This window comes from Podarcis gaigeae, assembly GCF_964106915.1.
Source record: "Podarcis gaigeae genome assembly, chromosome: 8".
Lineage (NCBI taxonomy): Eukaryota > Metazoa > Chordata > Lepidosauria > Squamata > Lacertidae > Podarcis > Podarcis gaigeae.
Window position 1 is genome coordinate 89,704,189 of NC_139684.1, and position 23,832 is coordinate 89,728,020.

The following is a 23,832-nucleotide window of genomic DNA, read 5'->3' on the forward strand; positions in this document are numbered from 1 at the left end:
CGAGCAATGGGAGCTCACCCCGTCACGGGGGTTCGAACCGCCGACCTTCTGATCGGCAAGTCCTAGGCTCTGTGGTTTAACCCACAGCGCCACCCGCATCCCTTAGAACATGGGTAGATGAGTCTAAAAAGCCCAGGACACAAATGTTCATGGCTCTCTAGAAGCTATGATGGTTCCTTGACCCGAAGTACTGCATTTGGCATTTACTCAGGAAGTGTATACAGTACTCGATTCGGACCAAACTAAAACACCCAGAGCCAAATATACATCAGTTTGACACCCACCCATATCATAGAACCATAAAACCATAGAATTGTAGAGTTGGAAATGACACCAATGTCCACCCCCTGAAAATATGACCATAAAACCTTCATCCCCCTCCTTATTCGATGTAATAGCCTCAAACAGGAAGAAACTGATCAGAGTTTCAGAAAGAGAAACACTGTATGCTTCCCACTGTATGCAGGTCTTGGTCACACTGTCGCTAAGGATCTGCACAATGGTAAAAAATCCTCACCCATCGCCCAAAAGAGTAATTAGAAAAAACAGCTGCAGCAGTACACAGGTAGACACAAAGCACACCATCCTAAACATGGCCCAGAACGCCGAAATCTTTCTTCACAGTGCAGAGTCACTGCAGCCTCTTGATTTTATCAATTACCTTTGACTGACAGCTGCAACGTCCCTGGCATGACAACATCTCCTTTTTCCAGATGATGCAAACCAGAACTGCACACCGTATTCCACAGTTACATTCCATTTGAAGATAGCGAATCATCATCTTCAAGGCAGAGGAGTTAGTTGCATGTGACAATGACACACTTTCTAAAGTGCAAATCTATTCCGGCTTACCCCGTTGGCCATCGTTGCCCACAGAGATAGGAATTCCTAATGGGAGCAAACTGGTTGAGCAGGTGCCTTAGCCCAGCAGGTTGGACAGGATTTGGGTTCAACAAGGGTAGTCTCACCTCACTCTCAGAAGGCAGCTGTGGGGATCACACCCCAAGTCACTCTCCATAAAAGCGGGGAGAGTCTTGAGTCAGGCTCAGAGAGGTCCTCCCCATGGGCAACGCTGGGAGCAGAGATGACTTCGAATGGGTCTACACAGACCAGCCCCACACAAGCCGAAGGAAGGAGATGCTGGGTGAGTTTCAGGTGGAGGACTCCGCCAAGGGCAGAGACTGGAGGGGTGGGTGAAGGGCGAAGTGGGTGAACTGGGACCGGACGGGTAGGGAACTGGACTGACGTGGCTACCAGCACCAAGAAGGGCTGGATTTAGGTTGGATGAGGCCCTGAGCTCCTGAAGGTAATGGGGCCCTTGATATGTCCAGCTGTCCTTTGTCAACAACAAATAGTCGCTGTTTTTTCTGTTGAATATATGCTAGATGGTCATTTATGGACCTCATAGGTATCTCAAGCCATTTGCACATCCCAAATGTGTATTTTATCAAAGTAATCGTTGAACTGAAATACAATTAAGAAGAATTCTATTAATAGTGAAATTGAGAAGAAGTATATTAATAGTGAAATAATTATTACGCTCTTAACTTAAAATGATTTTTTGATTCATAACAAACCAAATAATGCAAACCCATTGGCATTTGGTAATAACAGAAGTTTCTTTAGAAACACAATTTACAAGGATTCATAAGCTAGTAGGCTCTGGAAACTTGCTATAACATGAAATAATAATAGGTGATATATGATGCAAACTACTAATAATTATAAATTAAGTTTCATAACCTGTACAATGCAATTGTAGTTAATAAAAGCAGGCAGGGCCCATTACTTACATCATAGGAACTAACGCAACACAACACAACACAACACAAACACAACACATTGTTGCTGTATTTAGTTTTTATTTTATTTGTTTTTTATCTTTTAATTTAGAAATGCACATCCAGTTGTTTTTTTACTTTAATTATTTGGGGGCCCCCAAGAGACTGGGGCCCTAGGCTAGAGCTTGTTTATACGTAAATCCAGCACTGGCCCCAAGAACCATGTTGGACCTCTGCTGTTTCAAGGTGCGCGTCTGAATCGTCATGCGTGTCCGGCGCTGATATGTATTCCTGCACACACTACTAAGAGACGTAGGACTGTCTACTAGAGTTACCATTTCTGTGTGCTAGGATTATTTGGTTAGGACCTTTTGCAAGAGTTTGAGATCCGTCTGCAGACCCTCCAAATGACTCTATTTTCTAGGGATATTCCTGGATCTACAGAAGCCATCCCGGTTTCTGATTTGATCCTTGAATGTCCTGCTTTTCCTTAGGACGTCCCTATTTTCATCAGAGAAATGTTGGAGGATCTGGAGCTATCTGACCTACATGGCATCTGAAGGCAGCTCTGTATAGGGAAGTTTTTTAATGTTTAATGTTTTATTGTGTTTTTATATATGTTGGAAGCCACCCAGAGTGGCTGGGGCAACCAAATAATATGGGCGGGTATAAATAGTAAAGTTACTATCTGTAATGGTTCTAGGGGTTGCTCGTGCGTAAGTTGTTGCCACTCCTGGCTAGGTTACCTGGGTGAACCCTTTCTGTCTGGACAGCCACCCATCCGTGGCTGTCTCAATCGCTGGCAGAATCCGTCAGTGAGCGTTTCTTGAACTTCTTCCAGCAAAGAAGTTCTTTGACGCCTAGTCTCCTCCTACTCTCCCTGCGTGGAAGTCTTCTGCGCAGGGAGGGTGTGGGCAGCGGAGGACCCGCGCTCTCCCCGCTGGTCTCCGGCGAGGAGTCCTGGAGCCCCCTCGCTGATTCCCCCTTCTGCCCCCCTTCTCCACTGGTGCTACACTGATTTCCTTCCCCAGCGGATGGGCTGCCTCTCTCCCTACTGGGACCCTCTCCGGCATCCCTCTGGAGCCTTCCCTCCGCCTCTGGCTCCGATGGCAGTTCCCTGACACTATCGTTGTTGTTGTTGTTGTTGTTGAATAGGACAGCCCTATTTTCATCCGAGAAATGTTGGAGGGTGTGTGTTTGTTAGAAATATGTGTTTATGCTTGTTTATGCTTAACCTTATGTCACAAGAAGTTCAGAAGGAATAAAGAAAGGTTGGCTTATTATTACATGAAATTCAAGGGGCAGAGCATAAGGATGGATGCTGCTTCAGATATCAAAATTACAGATTAAGTAGGCAGGGACTCATAAAGGTCCAGGGTGGGATGTGAGCACCTAAGGCCACCCGAAAGCAAAGGTGGGTTGACTTTGAAATGAATGAAGCTTAAGCTCCAGGGCCCCCGATCTGAGAGGGGCCCCAGAAGAGGCTTGCGTCCACCTTGCTTAAAAGTTTGGGTCTAGCAAACCCAACTGGAGTCGCAATTGAATCAAGCCAAATTGATTTTTGTTGCTGCTGCTGTATGTTTCCACCATCCCAGTAAGTAGCCCAAGTGTGGTAATGGTGTGGTGATTTGTTGTGGAACAACCCTATGGACGAGGATGTGGGTGGTGCTGTGCATTAAACCACAGAGCCTAGGACTTGCCGATCATGTGGGAATGTTCAGGGGTGCAGGAGAGGATATATTGTGAGATTATATCCTAATCCAACTTGTGCTAACAAGTTCCCCAAATATCAGCAGAGTTTATAGACATTCCCCTTTAGGTTTGCACCAGTAACATCTGCACAGGTTCGCTAGAACCTCTATAATAATTGCCCTGGCAATTTCCCCTTTTGTTCCCTCTTAAAATACAAGACGGGACGCGGGTGGCGCTGTGGGTAAAAGCCTCAGCGCCTAGGGCTTGCCGATCGAAAGGTCGGCGGTTCGAATCCCCGCGGCGGGGTGCGCTCCCGTTGCTCGGTCCCAGCACCTGCCAACCTAGCAGTTCGAAAGCACCCCCGGGTGCAAGTAGATAAATAGGGACCGCTTACCAGCGGGAAGGTAAACGGCGTTTCCGTGTGCAGCTCTGGCTCGCCAGAGCAGCGATGTCACGCTGGCCACGTGACCCGGAAGTGTCTCCGGATAGCGCTGGCCCCTGGCCTCTTGAGTGAGATGGGCGCACAACCCCAGAGTCTGGCAAGACTGGCCCGCACGGGCAGGGGTACCTTTACCTTTACTTAAAATACAAGACACGACACAGTCTGTATAAAAGAGTTTACTCACGTTCTGTTCACAATATGATCCCAGAAGGCAGACAGCTTAAAAAGGTAAAATACATTTAGAATCTGTCTTGTAGCAAGATAGTCCTTATCTCCTCTCTTGGCTGGGAGCCAAGAGAGCATCCTTAGATGTTTCCTCATCAAAGGAAGATGGCAGAGAGAGAGATGGCTGCCTGCCCTGTGCTTTTATCATTTACCTGCACAGGTGAGGCCACACCCACCTCTGGTCACAAGCGGAGGAAGTCCGTCCCCAGGAAGTTTACCTGCTTGCTAGACAGACATCTCTCCCCATGTTCTAACATGTACACTCTAGGAATGTTGTTATTGACTGCTCCTGTGTTTACATCCCACAGATCAGAAGGTCAGCGGTTTGAATCCCCGTGACGGGGTGAGCTCCCGTTGCTCAGTCCCTGCTCCTGCCAACCTAGCAGTTCAAAAGCACGTCAAAGTGCAAGCAGATAAATAGGTACTGCTCCGGCGGGAAGGTAAACGGCGTTTCCGTGCGCTGCTCTGGTTCGCCAGAAGTGGCTTAGTCCTGCTGGCCACATGACCCGGAAGCTGTACGCCGGCTCCCTCGGCCAGTAAAGCAAGATGAGCGCCGCAACCCCAGAGTCGGCCACGACTGGACCTAATGGTCAGGGGTCCCTTTACCTTTAACCCTATGGAAGAAGATAACAGTGAAAGGGGTCCCATGACAGTTCAGGCTTCAGAGCCCCCAGAATGCCACTACCCTAAAGCCGTGTGAACTGTGGGGTGAGGCCCCCTGCCCTGCCGCTGCCCCAAGGAGCCTTTGCCATATTGCATGCGGGAGATAACGGGGGAATTGTGGAGGAGGGTGGGAAAACAAGCCCCACTATCTCTGTCCTCTTAACGCTTCTCTCATGGGGTTGTGGAAAGGCTGAAAATAGGTTGTGCGTATTCTGACATGCTTTAATTTAATCAATCAATCAATCAATCAATCCATATATAAATTAAATGAAACATAAATCTGCAGGCACACCCTTCTTGAGAACGTTCGTATCTGATGTCATGGGTACATATTGGGGCGTGAAAGATTGGAGGAGAGATGCAGGGATTATTTACGCTTACCTTTTGCTCCATGCTTTTAAGCTCCAGGTTCAAGTGGTTTTCCCCTCCACCCTGGAGCTTTGCCTGCAAAAACCCGCTCTTTAATTCAGAAGAGTCCAGCCTCACTGTTGGGTTGAAATAACGACAGACGAGTGAGGAGTGTCATATGGGAGGCATCTCTCGAGCATGTCTCGGGGAGTCCCTTTTATTGAATATTACAGCATTGCCGCATACGTGATTGTTGCTGATTGGTTAACACAAGTACAAAGCAAAGGGTTGCATATAGGCATTAATCACCGATAGATTAAAGGCTGGGAAAGGGAGCACAGAACTAGACAGGCATGAAAACCTCCTAATTAAATTATAACTAGTGATTAATATAGTAAGACTTAGAACAATTACTAATGATTGCTATAGGAGACTTAAAAGATCATAACCATCACATTCCGTAGATGTGACCAGCTATGCATTAAGAACAGGTCAAAGTATAATGTTGCCCTGAACTCAATGTGAACTGAACATTCTAAGGTGGTGAGTGAATGTCTTAGTATTAGAACGGTTTGTGCAGCATCATGTGTAGAAACAAAGCTTAGAAGCAAGACTTCCCATCAGGCCACAGTCATGTGCAGAAGCAAGGCTTCCCTTCACCTCACCGTATGCTTGAAGCACTGTATGAACCGTTGCAGTTCCCCTCCAGCCGATAATCCTGGGAGCTGTGTGTTACTTTCCGTTTCAGAAAGAATTCTGTAGATTTTGGCCGTCTTCATAGGTGCTTGAGTTGAGATTCCCGCATTGCAGGCGCGTGCAAACTCTACAGTTCTATGGTTCCATGACTAAGACAGCAACATGTTTCCACCTGGAAGCGAAAGATGAGCTCCAGGAACCTTTTGCAACATTCCTGTGAAATCCAGCACCATTCAGAACCATACTCTCTAATTATCTCAGCTCCGGTGAGGTGGACTGGCCCAGCGCATTGCTATGTGACACACTAGGATATGTTACATCTTACGTGGGCGTTATTTTTCTGAGAAAACCACTTTTGCCAAGAAGTGCAATGACTCCACGGCCAAAGATTTAGACACAGGTCGTTTTGTTCTTTCTTCCCTTTCCCCTTTTAGTGCTTAAGGAACATGACAGCCCTTTAGCTGCATCAGGCCCAAGTGCCAAGTTATTCTAGTCCAGCATCCTAAAGTTAACCCTTTAGTCCAGGAAATGGCATGCAACTCAACAACTCTTCCCAACCCTCTTGCCAGGACTGAGGGTCCTTGTCTTGCACCCCTCCTAAGGCTCCTCCACTCCCGGATGTTTCCCAAGCAGTCTCAAACTGCATCTGCACACATCTGGCCTTCGCTCCGCGCTCCTCATTATCCTGCGTGTTCTTGGAGACCAGCGGGGAGGGGAGCTTGTCTCAGCCAGTTTGAGGTGTTCCCAAAACAAAGGAAGGATTGAACTCTGATTAATAAGAATACACACAGAGGCTTGAACCAGCAAGACTCTGGGAAGGGTGCGGATAATAATCTGTCTCTCCACCCTCCGGACCAGGTCGTTTTATTCACAAAAGAACTTTTACAGCGTGTTCGTAAGAACCAATCAGATTTCTTCCGAGCATTTCAACAAACCCAATGTGGGGACAAAGTTAAACTACCAAAACTAATTAAGCATGCATACGTACGGGGTAAACAAAACAGAACTACAAAGGAGTGCATTTGGCAACCCTGGGAGGTGATAAACAAGCAATATACATGGTAAGAAGGATGGCCAGGAAGACAGCGATCATTCTCACCTTCATGTGAGATCTGTTTCCTGGCCCTAAGATTAACACCCTAAGATTAACATATCAGAAAAGCTACAGGTTAACATATCAGAAAAGCTACATCAATGAAACTGCCCACTGTCTTTGATGACGCAGGATGCCTGCCTGGCGAAGCAACTGGGCTGTGTACGTGACTGGTCAAGAAAGAGAAATGGAACAGGGATGCAGAGGTGTGGATTGATCAAGAATCATATCAAAATAGTTCAAACCCAGTCAACGCAATGCTTTCAAATACTCTATATTTGTTATAATTCTTCATAGCAATCCCACCTGATCACTAACCCGGGGGGATGGGACTCCTGGGGTGCTTCAACGGCCTCTAGACTCCTCTCCTCTGCTTCATCATCAGAGTCTGAACTGTTCTCAATCACAGGCTCCTCCTGCTCACTAAAGCCTGTTGTCCCTTCCGTATTCAGCATCTCTTCCCAAGTTTCCTCCTCTGACCTCTCCTCATTGTCCCACCACCAATCCCTGGGCTCCAAGCCTTCCTCTTCTGGGATCTCCCTTGGGGGTTCTGCATCTGGCCCCTCCCACCGCTCCTCTGCATCCAACCAGTCCCTGACGACCAGATCCCCCAATGGGAAGTCCACAAGCATATATATACACAGTGGTACCTCCGTTTAGGGATGCGGGTGGTGCTGTGGGTTAAACCACAGAGCCTAGGACTTGCTGATCGGAAGGTTGGCGGTTCGAATCCCCACGACAGGGTGAGTTCCCGTTGCTCGGTCCCTGCTCCTGCCAACCTAGCAGTCCAAAAGCACGTCCAAGTGCAAGTAGATAAATAGGTAGCGCTCCGACGGGAAGGTAAACGGCATTTCCATGCGCTGCTCTGGTTTGCCAGAAGCGGCTTAGTCCTGCTGGCCACATGACCTGGAAGCTGTACGCCGGCTCCCTCGGCCAGTAAAGCGAGATGAGCGCCGCAACCCCAGAGTCGGCCACGACTGGACTTAATGGTCAGGGGTCCCTTTACCTTTTACCTCAGTTTACGAACTTAATCCATTCCGGAAGCCCGTTCTTAAAGCGAAACCGTTCTTAAACCAAGGCATGCTTTCCTTTATGAGGCCTCCCGCCGCCAGTGCCCTTCCACCGTTCGGCTTCCGTTCTTAGGCCAAGGTAAAGTTCGCAAACCGGGACACTACTTCCGGTTTTGCAGAGTTCATAAACCGAATCGTTCGTAAACAGCACTGATCTTAAACCGAGATACCACGGTATATAATTTTTATTAAATTTTGTTTTACAGTTTAAAATACTCATTTTACACCTTTAAGATATCAGTGACTGCCTTTCTTCTCTTTCCATGGTTCATTTTACATATCATAAATCCCTGCATGTTTTTCAAAAGCTACACCAATCCGTGTTCCATTATTGCATCCATCAAAACTTGTTTGCGCTGTTGAATTTATCTTAATGCCGCCAGTGTTTCCAGCTGTACACAAATATTTCCCGTATATTCAATAAATGTTTTCCAATCTTCTTTAAACATATGTTTTTCTTGTTCTCTTATTCTATATGTTAAGTCTGCGAGTTGTGCATATTCTGTCAACTTAAGTAAGTTGCCACTCTTCGGGAGTTGGGACCTCGCTCGTTTTCCATTTCTGGGCTAATGAAACACAGGTCGCAGTAGTAACATTTTTGACACCTGGGGATTTCAGTCTGAAATTCCAGACTGAAATTCCCAGCAGGACATCAGTGTTAATGAAGTTTTTAGAGAAGTTTTTACTGACTGGTGTTTTAATGTTTTTTTTAATCTTTTAATTTTGTTGGAAGCCGCCCAGAGTGGCTGGGGAAACCCAACCAGATGGGCGGGGTAGAAATAATTAACAATAATAATAATGTTAGTTCAGAAACTGCATCTCGTGCTGAGTGTGGCAACGCAGCCTTTGGCCAGAACAACTCTGCACCCATGTATTATGCAGGTAGGTAGCTGTGTTGGTCTGCCAAAGTCGAAACAAAATAAAAAGATTCCTTCCAGTAGCACCTTAGAGACCAACTAAGTTTGCTATTGGTATGAGCTTTAGCGTGCAGGCACACTTCTTCAGATACATGTACTATGCAGTCACTAAAAGCTCCTTGCTGGCTGCCAGGAAATCTCCTAGCTTTGTTCAAGATATTGATGCTGATGTCTGAAACCCTAGACAGCTTAATAGGAACCAGGTAACCTCAAGGATTGGTGGGGTATAAGTAATAAATTATTATTAATAATAATATTATTATTACCGTCATACCTTGGGTTGAAGTAGCTTCGGGATGGATATTTTCGGGTTGCGCTCGCGCACTCACAGATGCTCAAAATGACGTCACGCGCATGCGCGGAAGCGCAAGACGCAACCCGCGCATGCTCAGACGCGCAGTTGCATGTTATGTTCGCTTCAGGATGCGAACGGGACTCCGGGACGGATCCCGTTCAAATCCAGAGGTACCACTGTATTATTATTATTATTATTATTATTATTATTATTATTACCCTCTCTCTGCCTGCGATTCACTGCCACACCAACTAACGCTATTGCTTCCCCCTCTCACCCCTCTTTTCCTCCACAACAGCTAAGTACCCGGAGATCAAGAAGCTGATGGGCCCCGATCCCAACATGAAGTGGGTGGTGACCCTCATGGTCCTGACTCAGCTTCTCGCCTGCTACCTGGTGAAGGGCTTGCCTTGGAAGTGGGTCTTCTTCTGGGCCTACGCCTTCGGGGGCTGCATCAACCACTCGCTGGCGCTGGCCATCCACGACATCTCCCACAACGTGCCTTTCGGCAACAACAGGCCCAAGTTGAACCGCTTCTTCGGCATGTTCGCCAACCTGCCCATCGGCGTCCCCTACGCCACCTCCTTCAAGAAGTACCACGTCGACCACCACCGCTTCCTGGCCGTGGACGGGTTGGATGTTGACGTCCCCAGCGAGTTGGAGGGAAACTTCTTCAACACCCCGCTGAGGAAGTTACTCTGGGTCTTTCTACAACCTCTCCTCTACGTCCTGCGGCCGCTCTTCATCAACCCCAAACCCATCTCCAAGATGGAGGTCATTAACGTGGCTGTCCAAATGGGCTATGACCTCCTCATCTACAGCTTATGGGGCTTCAAGCCTGTGGTCTACCTGGTCGCTGGAACCACCTTGGCCATGGGCTTCCACCCCTTCTCTGGGCACTTCATCGCTGAGCACTACATGTATGCCAAGGGTTACGACACCGTCTCCTACTACGGGCCTCTGAACTGGTTCACCTTCAACGTGGGCTACCACATGGAGCACCACGACTTCCCCAGCATCCCAGGAAGCAGGTTGCCACTGGTAAGGCCAACAGATTCTCTTGGGTTTCCGTCGCATAGAGGCTTCCAGGCTCGGTGTAGCAGAGGGGGGTCCGCCAAGGGCGAGAGGGGTCTCACCAACTGCAGACTTGTCTCAACCCTTGCCAAGGCTGGAGTCAGATGCAGCTTGGAACGAAGAGGCAGAGTCAGTTGTGGGCAATGTTGTTGTTTAGTCATTTAGTTGTGTCCGACTCTTACGCCAGGCCCTCCTGTCTTCCACTGCCTCCTGCAGTTGGGTCACACTCATGCTGGTAGCTTCGAGAACACTGTCCCACCATCTCGTCCTCTGTCGCCCCCTTCTCCTTGCGCCCTCCATCTTTCCCAACATCAGGGTCTTTTCCAGGGAGCCTTCTCTTCTCCTGAGGTGGCCAAAGTATTGGAGCCTCAACTTCAGGATCTGTCCTTCCAGTGAGCCCTCAGGGCTGATTTCCTTCAGAATGGAGAGGTCTGATCTTCTTGCAGTCCATGGGACTCTCAAGAGTCTCCTCCAGCACCAGAATTCAAAAGCATCCATTCTTCGGCGATCAGCCTTCTTGATGGTCCAGCTCTCACTTCCATACATCACTACTGGGAAAACCATAGCTTGAACTATACGGACCTTTGTTGGCAAGGTGATGTCTCTGCTTTGGGCAAAGTTAACTCTTTAGTCCAGAAAACTGTGTGCGACCCGACCCCCCTTCCCAACAGGTCTTGCCCCTACAGAGAAGCTGAAGCCGGGACAGAAGGTCTCTGCCTTCCATCCCTCTGAACGCTCCTGGGAAAGTGGGGAGGTGGGACTTTCAGACAACACCAGAGTGCAAGGATTTGTTGCTACTTCTGCCGCGAGAGAAGGGAGGGATCCTGGACCTTGGGCAGGGCCGGATTTCAGTCTGATGAGGCCCTCAGCTCCTGAAGGTAACAGGGCCCTTGATATGTCCAGCTGTCCTTTGTCCACAACAAATTGTCACCTTTTTGTGTGTTGAATATATGCTATATGGTAATCTATGGACCTAATAGGTATCTCAATAATAGGTATGATGCAAACTATTAATAATGATAAATAGCAGAATGTAAAGGTAAAGGGAGCCCTGACCATTAGGTCCAGTCATGGCCGACTCTGGGGTTGCGGCGCTCATCTCGCTTTAGTGGCCGAGGGAGTCGGCGTACAGCTTCCGGGTCATGTGGCCAGCAGGACTAAGCCGCTTCTGGCGAACCAGAGCAGCGCACAGAAGCACCGTTTACCTTCCCGGCGGAGCGGTATCTATTTATCTACTTGCACTTTGATGTGCTTTTGAACAGCTAGGTTGGCAGGAGCAGGGACCGAGCAACAGGAGCTCACCCAGTCGCAGGGATTCGAACCGCCAACCATAAGGTCATAGGCTATCAAAATGGGGGGGGGGGACATGACTCCAGACAGTAACAACCAGGCCCTTCTAGCTCATGGACAATTATCAATTTGGATATCCACTGTTGGCAAGGAGCATCGGGTCTCCGTCAATGGATGCATTTGCAATGGTTTCAGCGTTGTTCCCTGAGCTGTCGCAAGAACCAACCATACCTGTCAAACAGCTTTAGCCAGGCTAGCTGGATAGAACTTACCCCATAAATTCATTGGAAAAACAAAATTTAAAAAATCCTTCCAGTAGCACCTTAGAGACCAACTAAGTTTGTTCTTGGTATGAGCTTTTGTGTGCATGCACACTTCTTCAGATTCACTGAAACAGAAATCACCAGACCTTTATATATAGTGGGAGGGTGGGTGGGGTTTTTCTCAGGAGGTTAGTGGGAGATGGGTGATTGACTCAGTGGGTATGGTAAACCTGTAAACAACTGCAATTAGTCCTACAAGAAAAAACAAGGGATGGTATGCAGATGATTAGCATATGTAATGAGACAGGAATCCAATATCTCTATTAAGATCAGGTCTCTCCATAGTTTTCAGTTTAGTGATAAGTTGTAATTCAGCAACTTCTCTTTCCGGTCTCTTTCTGAAATTCTTTTGCAATAAGACAGCTACTTTGAGATCTTGTATAGAATGTCCTGGGAGACCGAAATGTTCTCCTACCAGTTTCTCTGTCTTGTGATTCCTGATGTCAGATTTATGTCCATTTATCCTTTGGCACAGGGTTTGGTCTGTTTGCCCAATATAGAGAGCTGAAGGGCACTGTTGGCATTTGGTAGAATACACAATGTTAGAAGATGAGCAATTAAATAGGCCTAAGATGGTAAGTTTGATGATGTTGATGATGAGTAATGGTGTTGGCAGCAAAGTTGGCATCTGGGTTTGTTTATTGCAGGCTCTGGTACCAGTTGTATTATTGTGGGTGAGGAGTTGTTTAAGATTGGGTGGCTGTCTGTAGGCAATGAAAGGTCTTCTTCCCAGAGCTTGAGAGCTTGGCGAAGCAGAGCAGCGCACGGAAATGCCGTTTCCCTTCCCGCCAGAGGGGTACCTATTTATCTACTTGCACTTTGACATACTTTCAAACTGTGCTAGGTTGGCAGAAGCAGGGACCGAGCAACAGGAGCTCACCCCGTCGCGGGGATTCGAACCGCTGACCTTCTGATTGGCCTGTCCTAGGCTCTGTGGTTTAACGCACAGTGCCACCCGCGTACTTAGCATGGGCCACCCAAAAAGGGCCGCGTGCGTGTTGGACCACCCTGTTCTAGCGAAATGTATTGCATGCCTTCGAGGGACAGGGTACGTGACACACATATAAGCAATTAAGCAGTTGTACTGTTCGACCGCCCAGCCTGTTTGATGCCATTGCCTGTTGATCAAATCTTGCAATTAGGAAAAAACCCCGCCCTAATTAACTGCATTCATGCAGCCCAGACTTTGTAGGCGTTGAGAAAACAATACAGTCACTTCCTGCCATCTCACAGTCCAAAAGAGAATATGCCAGGGCATCCTTATTACTGCAGCAGATAATTATAATGGTGACAATATTTCAACATATTATTTATTACATTATTATTCTGTATTCACCCTCACAACAACCCTGTGAGGTAGGTTGGGCGAAGAGATGGTGAGTGGCCGCCAAGGGCTTCATAGCTGAGTGGGGATTCAAACCTAGATCTCCCAGGTCCTAGTCCAGCACTCTAACCACTAGGCAACACTGTGTCTCACGTTTGTTGCTTTGCAGAACAAACCCAAAGGCAGCTCTCAAGCTACTGAACCCATTATTATTATTATTTTTAAGGAGAAGAAGGAAAAGTTACATTCATCACGAAATAGCCGAAAACTAGAGTGGTCGCTTCTGCATTGCTAAAAATAGTAACATAACAGGGAAAGGAAACACATCTCATTGAAAAAGAGGGCACCAATTTACATCAAATTTGAATATGCTAATTTATAAGCCGATGCAAATTTAGAAATATACTGCATTTCACCACAGAGGGGGAAACTGAAGCCAGGTGGTTTGTGTTCCTGCCCGCTGTCCAGGCGCCGTTCACTGTTGAGGGGGAAATCAATTCACCTTGCGATTCGTTACCGGGTGGGGAAGGTTTACCTGAAATAGAAAAAGGCCGGAAATCAAAGCAGAGACCCCACGAAAAGGGAGGTCTTTAGTGCTGCTGCATGAAAGGTCCAGTTCTTAGAGGCAAAGAAGGGTGGCTTCATTGCACAAACGAATGTACAAGTATGCATTACTTTTTCTGTTGCCAGGGAGGTTCTTTGGCTTTACTTACATGCTAACACCTCAGTCAACTACAACTACTTTACGAAGAGACCAGAAGCAGGATCACCCAGTTCAGGAAAGATAACATTTCGAAATAATCAAAAGGCATGTGTGAGAAGCATTTGAGTTCCTGGTATTTCGAAAGTTGGGGAAATACCAGGGTAGAGCAGAGTGCCCCCCTCCCAATTGATTCATTCAGCCTCCTGTCCATTTAACGTAATCCTTCCTGCCAATATGACCGAGCTGAATGGGAGACTCTTAATCTTAGGGTTGGGAGTTCGAGTCCCATGCTGGGCAAAAAGACTCCTGCATCGCAGCGGGTTGGACTAGATGACCCTCATGGTTCCCTGCCAACTCTGCAGTTCTCTGATTCCAGAATAAGATTCTGCAGACATCCTGGCACCCTAAAGGTGGGAGACAGACAGTCCGACATCATCAATTTTAGCCGCTCTGAAGCGCTGATTTTTCTACTGCCTTGCAGGGCAAGTAAGCAAAGTTCTGAACTTTGTGTGAATGTGTACATATGGAGCAGGAAAGCTCTGGTACTAAACTTCCGCTGCTTTGTGGGATATCTTTGTGAGAAAAAATGACCCTTCCACAAATACTGAGTGGAATCTCTTAAGACGGCTGGGTGGTGCCATTTACGCCTTCTTCTGACTGTCTGGCCAGAGTGGTGCATGCTCTGGTTATCTCCCGCTTGGACTACTGCAATGCGCTCTACGTGGGGCAACCTTTGAAGGTGATTCGGAAACTGCAATTAATCCAGAATGCGGCAGCCAGACTGGTGACTGGGAGCGGCCGCCGAGACCACATAACACCGGTCTTGAAAGACCTATATTGGCTCCCAGTCCATTTCTGAGCACAATTCAAAGTGTTGGTGCTGACCTTGAAAGCCCTAAACGGCCTCAGTCCAGTATATCTGAAGGAGCGTCTCCACCCCCATCGTTCTGCCCAGACACTGAGGTCCAGTGCCTTCTGGCGGTTCCCTCCCTGCAAGAAGCCATGTTACAAAGAACCAGGCAGAGGGCCTTCTCAGTGGTGGTGCCTGCCCTGTGGAACGCCCTCCCACCAGATGCCAAGGAAATAAACAACTACAGTGGTACCTTGGGTTACATACGTTTCAGGTTACAGACTCCGCTAACCTAGAAATATTACCTCGGGTTAAGAACTTTGCTTCAGGATGAGAACAGAAATCGTGCAGTGGCAGTGCAGCAGCAGCTGGAGGCCCCATTGGCTAAAGTGGTGCTTCAGGTTAAGAACAGTTTCAGGTTAAGAACAGACCTCCAGAACGAATTAAGTTCTTAACCCATGGTACCACTGTATCTGACTTTTAGAAGACATCCCTGTTTAGGGAGGCTTTTAATGTTTGACGGGCTATTGTATTTTAATATTTTGTTGGAAGACGCCCAGAGTGGCGGAAAACCCAGCAAGAGATGGGCGGGGTATAAGTAATAAATAATAAATAATAATAATAATTATCATTTTACTTCTGGCAACTGCTGCCGCCATGCTGGTGCCAAACGCATAGCTCTGCTTTTCTTTGGACCACCTAAGCGAGGCCGGGGGGGGGGGTGTCTTTTCATCTGGGCTGCCCAGGACCTCCAGACACTCTGCCCAGGCTTGCACCCGGGGAGTTCACTTGAGCGGTGCTAACAGTTTAACTTGAGCTGCACTCCATTGTCTCTCGAGACAGACGGGTGGCAGCTATTATCTGTACAGTACTTTTGTGGTTGAAAAGTCGGAACACCGCCTTATTGAAAACAAAGGAAGAGTCGACTTCAAGGGAAGCGCTATTTTAAAATGCAAATAGGGAGAGCCTTTTATTTTAATCCCAGGCAGGTGCTATCTCATTCAGCGGAAAGCGTCTTGGCAAGCGAATTTGCTTTTTAGGTTTCTGGTGCCAGGGTGCCAGAAGTAATCTTCATAGCTTCAAAGCTCCTACCCTCTGTAGGGCTATTTATTTTTAAACCAGCCTTGGACGGGAGACCACAGTTCAAATAGAGGACTGCTTCTATAACCTAGGCCAAAAAATCCGTTAAAACACCCCAGACCTCCAGTGACTGAAACAATTTGGACCTGCTGCAAAATGTTGTCCTACAGAGTGCGCCTCTTCAGTATCCAAGCCAGCCAGCCATTTCATCTCCCTTTCCCAAATACTCCATTCCATTCCCCTCCCCTCTGCCTCCAGTTCTCTGTTTAATAATAATAATAATAATAATTCATTATTTATACCCCGCCCATCTGGCTGAGTTTCCCCAGCCGCTCTTGGCAGCTCCCAATTGAGTGTTAAAAACAATGCAGCATTAAATATTTAAAAATTCCCTAAACAGGGCTGCCGTCAGACGTCTTTTAAAGATAAGACAGCTGCTTATTTCCTTCGCATCTGAAGGGAGGGCGTTCCACATGGCAGGTGCCACTACCAAGAAGGCCGTCTGCCTGGTTCCCTGTAACCTCACTTCTTGCAATGAGGGAACCGCCAGAAGGCCCTCGGTGATGGATCTCAGTGTCCGGGCAGAACGATGGGGGGGGGGGGAGATGCTCCTTCAGGTATCCTGGGCCTTTGAGGCTGTTTGGGGCTTTCAAGGTCAGCACCAACACTTTGAATTGTGCTTGGAAACGTACTGGGAACCAATGTAGGTCTTTCAAGACTGGTGTTATATGGTCCCGGTGGCTGCTCCCAGTCACCAGTCTAGCTGCCGCATTCTGGATTAATTGCAGTTTCCGGGTCACCTTCAAAGGTAGCCCCACGTAGAGCGCATTGCAGTAGTCCAAGCGGGAAATAACTAGAGCATGTACCACTCTGGCGAGACAGTCTGCTGGCAGGGAGGGTCTCATCCTGAGTACCAGATGGAGCTGGTAAACAGCTGCCCTGGATACAGATTTGACCTGTGCCTCCATGGACAGCTGTGAGTCCAAAATGACTCCCAGGCTGCGCACCTGGTCCTTCAGGGGCACAATTGCCCCATTCAGGACCAGGGAGTCCTCCACACCCGCCCGCCCCCTGTCCCCCCAAAACAGTACTTCTGTCTTGTCAGGATTCAACCTCAATCTGTTGGCCGCCATCCATCCTCCAACCGCCTCCAGGCACTCACACAGGACCTTCACCGCCTTCACTGGTTCTGATTTGAAAGAGAGGTAGAGCTGGGTATCATCCGCATACTGATGGACGCCCAGCCCAAACCTCCTGATGATCTCTCCCAGCGGCTGCAGTTAGATGTTTCCATCTCCAACATTAAAATGAAGGATTAAAGGCATGCTTGATCCTCACTGGGCAGCTTTTGATACCCCCTTTCCATAGAATTTGTTTTTTCCTCCGAGGGAGGGCACTGCTTGAAAACCTTGGGGTTCCTTTAAGCCTGGATGGTGTTGCTTTGTCTGCAGAAGGAGAGGCAGTTGGGAGAATGACCTACGTACTATGTCCTGGTATACAGGCTAGAAATATTGCTACCTATCTGTTTTTGCTGTGAAATTGCCGGGCACCACATTTTAAGGCGGATGTTGTGCAGAGTAGGGCAACCAAGATGGTCACGGGTCTGGAAACCATGCCTTATGAGGAACGGTCGAAGGAGGTGGGCATGTTTAGCCTGGAGAGGAAGAGACTGAGAGGAGATTGTTGTTGTTGTTTAGCCGTGTCCGACTCTTCATGACCCCCTGGACTGGAGCACGCCGGGCCCTCCTGTCTTCCACTGCCTCCCACAGTTGGGTCAAATGCTGGTAGCTTCGAGAACACTGTCCAACCATCTCGTCCCCTGTCGTCCCTTCTCCTTGCGCCCTCCATCTTTCCCAACATCAGGGTCTTTTCCAGGGAGTCTTCTCTTCTCATGAGGTGCCCAAAGTCTTGGAGCCTCAGCTTCAGGATCTGTCCTTCCAGTGAGCACTCAGGGCTGATTTCCTTCAGAATGGAGAGGTTTGATCTTCTTGCAGTCCATGGGAATCTCAAGAATCTCCTCCAGCACCAGAATTCAAAAGCATCCATTCTTCAGCGATCAGCTTTCTTTATGGTCCAGCTCTCACTTCCATACATCACTACTGGGAAAACCAGAGCTTTTACTACACGGACCTTTGTTGGCAAGGTGCTGTCTCTGCTTTTTAAGATGCTGTCTAGGTTTGTCATTGCTTTCCTCCCAAGGAGCAGGCGTCTTTTAATTTCGTGGCTGCTGTCACCATCTGCAGTGATCATGGAACCCAAGAAAGTAAAATCTCTTACTGCCTCCATTTCTTCCCCTTCTATTTGCCAGGAGGTGATGGTCCCAGTGGCCACGATCTTAGTTCTTTTGATTTCATATGCCTGTTGTTTTTTTGTTTGTTTTATATGCCTGTTGTTGAGAGGAGATAGCCACCTTCAGATATTTCAAGGGCTGCCACGGAGAGGATGGAGCAAGTTTGTTTTCTCCTGTTCTGTAGGGTAGGACTCAAGCCCACGGTTGCAAGAGACAAGAAGGGAGATTATCGGCTCACCCACACTTCAACTTCTCCTGCGTCTAGAAAGGACGGGTCCAGGAAGTTCTCCTCCCCCACCCCTGGGTCCTATTCTAGGGAAACCCATTCTTTAGTGCTAAATCGGAGCAAATGTCAACCTGGAGGAAACCTGAATTTCCAGTTTGCTCTAACTGAGCGATAAAGAGCAGGGCACAAGAGGAAATGTGTCTGAGCTCTCTGACTAAATATTTTCTGAGAAGTTATATTTTCTGAGAATCCTCCGGAAAAACAATCTCTCAAAGGACCTGTACTGTGGAGAGTGTATTAACTTATGGTCTGTGTGTGTGGTTTGGGAGCTGCATGGCCAGGGGAAAACCAATGCTGTCCAGGGTTGTCAAGACTGCGGAGAGAATAATTGGGTGCACTCTTCCCACCTTAGATCAAATCTACGCTTCCAGGTGCCATAAGAAAGCTGCAGAGATAGCACAGGATAGTGCACACCCCGGAAATGATCTCTTTCAGCTTCTGCCTTCTGGAAGAAGGTACAGGGGTATAAAGATTAGGACTAGCTGTCTGAGAAACAGTTTCTATCCAAATGCGATTTTAAACGCAGTGTAAAGAGTCTCTATGGGAGTATATTGTATTTTTAAAATGGGGTATCAGAGTTTTTAGGGGGCTAACCAGGCTGGGATAGCTAGGATAGCAGGCTTGTTGGTTTTTGAATGTCTGATGTAGATTCCCCCCCCCCCAAAAAAAAAATTTTTGTTCTGTATGGGACAGTGACAATAAAGATTATCGTATTGTATCATAAGAGTTGTTCAGCAGTGGAACAGATCACCTAAGGTGGTAGACTCTCCTTTGTTGCAGATTTTCCAACCAACGGGTGGCCATCTGTCAGGCATTCCTTAGCTAGGGTCCCTTCTTTGCAGGGGCTTTGACGAGATGACTCCCAGGGCCCCGTTCAACTGCACATTTCTACGAATCTATGAAACAGCGAATGAAAAAAATAATAGTAATTCAATGAAGCAAATCACATCCCTTTTCCATGTGCGTACAAAAGAGTCTTGAATCATTTGGATCTTTTTTCTTTTGAAAGATAGTAAGTAGAATCACAGAACTGTGGGGACCTTCAAAGGTCATCTAGTCCAACCCCCTCTTACAATGCAGGCATCTCAGCTAAAGCATCCGTGAGAGATGACCATCCAACCTCTGCTTAAAAACCTCCAAGGAAGGAGAGTCCACAACCTTCCGAGGGAAACCGTTCCACTGTGGAACATGTGCTCATTAATGTATGTGCACATTATGAAAGTGAATTCAGTTGTGATTTCAGCGTATCTCAGTTCCAGCCCAGAACACATCGGTTAATAATAATAAATTTTATTTATACCCCGCCCTCCCCAGCCAAGACCGGGCTCAGGGTGGGTAACACCAGGTATAAAAACAATTGATTAAAATACAACTTAAAAACAAAATTAAAATACAACGTTAAAATGCAGCCTCATTTCAGTAGAAACTCAATCGAAAACTTTGGGGGGGGGGTGAAAACGTCAAATCTTCATCAAGGCCAACTATCCAGGCTGGTCCTAAGTGGGCCAGAAAAAAGCCAGGGAAGTCCCCAAACAGGAGTTCCATCACAGAAGGAGAAAGGAAAAAGGGGAAGGGGATCAAGTTGATTCCAAGCCAAAGGCCAGGCGGTTATGGTGGTTCCACCTCCCCAGAACCTGACTTGAATTCAGATCCCAGAATCAGTGGCATCAGGGGAGTCTTCAGCATATGCGCCGTCAGGGTGGCAAAGATCCGCCCAGCTCCCCCGTTGGACAAGCACCGCCGTTGTGATCTTTGGTAAATGAGTGAACAAAGTCCTTTGGTGAAACAGTAGATATACATTTCGGCAATACCTAGGTATTTTGTTTTCCCAGCTCGATCAAAATTATTTATTATTTCATAACAGGCGCGTAGTTAAGAGCTTCGGTGGCTTCGGCAGTGGGTGCCCCCCAGAATTTGGCGCCTGGGTGCCTTGCACCCCTTGCACCCCCAGGTAAATGCCAGGAGTGGCATTTTGTCGTTGTTGAGTCGTTTAGTCGTGTCCGCCTCTTCGTGACCCCCTGGACCAGAGCACGCCAGGCACTTCTGTCTTCCACTGCCTCCAGCAGTTTGGTCAAACTCATGCTGGTAGCTTCAAGAACACTGTCCCATCATCTCGTCCTCTGCCGTCCCCTTCTCCTTGCACCCTCCATCTTTCCCAACATCAGGGTCTTTTCCAGGGAGTCTTCTCTTCTCATGAGGTGGCCAAAGTCTTGGAGCCTCAGCTTCAGGATCTGTCCTTCCAGTGAGCACTCAGGGCTGATTTCCTTCAGTAGGGATACGTTTGATCTTCTTGCAGTCCATGGGACTCTCCAGAGTCTCCTCCAGCAGCAGAATTCAAAAGCATCAATTCTTCGGCGATCAGCCTTCTTTATGGTCCAGCTCTCACTTCCTTACATCACTACTGGGAAAACCATAGTTTTTACTATACGGACCTTTGTTGGCAAGGTGATGTCTCTGCTTTTTCAGATGCTGTCTAGGTTTGTCATTGCTTTTCTCCCAAGAAGCAGGCGTCTTTTAATTTCGTGACTGCTGTCACCATCTGCAGTGATCATGGAGCCCAAGAAAATAAAATCTCTCACTGCCTCCATTTCTTCCCCTTCTATTTGCCAGGAGGTGATGGGCCCAGTGGCCATGATCTTCGTTTTTTTGATGTTGAGCTTCAGACCATATTTTGCGCTCTCCTCTTTCACCCTCATTAAAAGGTTCTTTAATTCCTCCTCACTTTCTGCCATCAAGGTTGTGTCATCTGCATATCTGAGGTTGTTGATATTTCCTCCGGCAATCTTAATTCCGGCTTGGGATTCATCCAGCCCAGCCTTTCGCATGAAGAATTCTGCAAATAAGTTATATAAGCAGGGGGACAATATACAGCCTTGCCGGACTCCTTTCCCAATTTTGAACCAATCAGTTGCTCCATATCCAGTTCTGACTGCAGCTTCTTGTCCCACATAGAGATTTCTCAGGAGACAGATGAGGTGATCAGGCACTCCCATTTCTTTAAGAACTTGCCATAGTTTACACCCCTCGTTCTTCTGTTTCTGTCCGATTTTCAGTGTTTCGATGTTTTTTCTTCCAGGTGAGGAAAATCGCCCCGGAGTATTACGACCACCTTCCCTACCACAACTCCTGGGTCCTTGTGCTTTATGATTTTGTTTTCAAAAGGCATCTGGGGCCCTTTTCCCGCGTGAAGAGGACCCACAAAAGGGACAAGAACTTATGAAGCTGGAGGGAACTGGTGCTGTGCCTCCTGCCCCCCCCACCCCCCAACTTCCAACACCTCCAGTTCTCCCCCCACCTCCCCCATGAAGGGGGACGGGGGGGGTGTGATGAGTAGAGTCGCTGAAGGCTGTTCTCAAAAGCAAAGCTAAACACATTTTTACAAAGAACATCAAGAGTGTCAGCAGCAAGAATATTATTGGCAGAGAAGTGGAAGCAAGAAGAATTACCGACGAAAGAATGGAGGATGGAATTGTTGGACTATGCAGAATTAGATAAATTAACAAGAAGGATTCGAATCCTGTGGGACCAGAGATTCTTAGAAGACTGGAGTAAATATACGAACTATCTGAAAAGTAATTGTGGATGAACATATTACGCTAGTAGGATGGCAAGAAGTTTTGTAAGGTGGACTATTTGAAATACAGTGGTACATAGGCTTCAGGTTACAGACTCTGCTAACCCAGAAATAGTGCTTCAGGTTAAGAACTTTGCTTCAGGATGAGAACAGAAATCGTGCTCGGCGGCACTCTCCTCCTCCTCTTCTTCCTCCTCCTCCATGAATTTGTCTAATCCTCTTTTAAAGCCACCCAAGATGGTCGTTGCTGCTGCCTACTGTGGCAGGGAGTTCCACAGTTTAACTCTGCACTGCATGAAGTGCTGCTTCCTTTCCTGTGTTCTGAACCTTGCAACTGAAGCTTCGTTGGCTGTCCACGAGTTCCAAGTGTTGGGAGGAGTCAGATTCCTAGACACAATAAATTGATCTGAAACGTATTTTCTGTTTCTCTTGGAAGCTCCTAACGGGGATGGAGTCGTGTGCCTCTACCCTCCAGGGCCCATCAACACGGCAGCGTCGTGGGGCTAGGAATCAAAATGGCGGTATCGTTGGCCTACGGATTTCTCATAATAATAATAATTTATTACTTGTAACACTCCCATCGGACTGGGTTGTCCCAGCCACTCTCCAACATATATAAAAACATAATAAAAAAGTAAACATTGAACACGTATACAGGGCTATCATCATCAACTGTTGTTAAATTCTACGATGGGAAGAGACTCAGTTACGCTTAATCTCTAGGGTGGGCTGTGAATTAAGGGGTTCTGTGTGCAAATCATGCCAGACTCCCCAGACCAGCAGGAAGACCCAACCCTTTGCCAGATGCCAGAACCAGCCTCATCCCCTCACCTCTTCCCAGCGGGGTTTGGTGGGGGTCGGAGTGGGGTAAGAGAACACGGGTGAATATGAAAGGGGGCAAGGCATTCAGCCAACACACTGCCCCACTCAATTCTTACCCCCATCAAAAGATGGAGGGCAGGTGAGTGAAAGTCCAGATATTTCAGACTACACCACCAGCTGTCACCCGATTAAAGAAATTATAGTTGCTAAACTGGATAGGGTTTAGTTAGTTAACTTATTAATTGAATCTGCAAAAGTTTGCCCATGACTGGGGGGAAACACCTCACTTCTGGAACAGGAATAAGGAGCCTAATTCATTTATGATCAGCTGGATTTAAAAATAAAATAAAATACTTGTATTCAAAATGGGGTGGGGTCCAGATGGTTCGTCACGCTGGGAGATGGGCCTCATGAAGGTCAGGACTAACCTAAATTGGATTGACTTTAACAGATGACCAAGCTCAACATCTGAGGGAGGAACAAAGGCAGGAATTGCTGAATGGATCAAAATGCTTTGACGATGCTCAGAACCGTCCCATGAGCTCACTGAGCATCATGTACCACAGGGAATAAAACTGGGGTATTTCTTGCATTATGGTGCCCTCTTGTGAATAATAATAATAATAATAATAATAATAATAATTTTTATTTATACCCCGCCCTCCCCAGCCAAGGCCGGGCTCAGGGTGGTTAAAAAGCAATAATAAAAACAAGTTGAATGAATACAACATAAAAACAAGATTAAAATACAACATTGAAACATTGAAACATAAATAAATAAGGGAGGCAGCATGGCGGCTGCAGCAGCAGAAAAGAGCTCCTGAAGCCAGCCAGAGTGAAAGGCTCTGTCTGGCCGATTCCCGGGCTCCCAGGTCTGCTGCTGCCAACACTGCCAACGGAGAGGAATCGGGGGTGCCCGGGGCGTCTTTCAAGGGAGCCAAAACACCCCCCCACGACCTTGATTGAGCCGGAAAGGCACCCGACCCCCCCCCCA

The 23,832-nt window shown here is 47.5% G+C and overlaps 2 protein-coding genes across 3 annotated transcripts in view; both read left to right on the forward strand.

The window, feature by feature from the left end:
• Window positions 1–23,832, forward strand: part of TBCB (tubulin folding cofactor B) — a 122,850-nt gene that overhangs the window by 77,867 nt on the left and 21,151 nt on the right. The window lies entirely within an intron of this gene.
• LOC310851597 (sphingolipid delta(4)-desaturase/C4-monooxygenase DES2-like) lies at window positions 958–22,154 on the forward strand. Of its 2 annotated transcripts, none has more exons than XM_083754167.1 (3): window positions 958–1,144; window positions 9,521–10,263; window positions 21,519–22,149. In XM_083754167.1, exons 1-3 carry the CDS (start codon window positions 1,063–1,065, stop codon window positions 21,660–21,662), a joined length of 969 nt encoding a protein of 322 aa, XP_083610293.1. In that variant the 5' UTR covers window positions 958–1,062; the 3' UTR covers window positions 21,663–22,149. The 2 variants fall into 2 exon arrangements, with proteins under 2 accessions (XP_083610293.1, XP_083610294.1); XM_083754168.1 differs by lacking the exon at window positions 958–1,144 and adding an exon at window positions 9,314–9,392 and having other exon boundaries at window positions 21,519–22,154.

Excerpts from the sequence above, each read along its gene's own strand:
- LOC310851597 (XM_083754167.1), top strand. The coding sequence starts at position 1,063 with ATGGGCAACGCTGGGAGCAGAGATGACTTCGAATGGGTCTACACAGAC. Across the intron at positions 1,145-9,520 it reads CCGAAGGAAGGAGATGCTGG|CTAAGTACCCGGAGATCAAG; the intron begins GTGAGTTTCAGG and ends CCTCCACAACAG. Across the intron at positions 10,264-21,518 it reads CAGGAAGCAGGTTGCCACTG|GTGAGGAAAATCGCCCCGGA; the intron begins GTAAGGCCAACA and ends TTTTTCTTCCAG.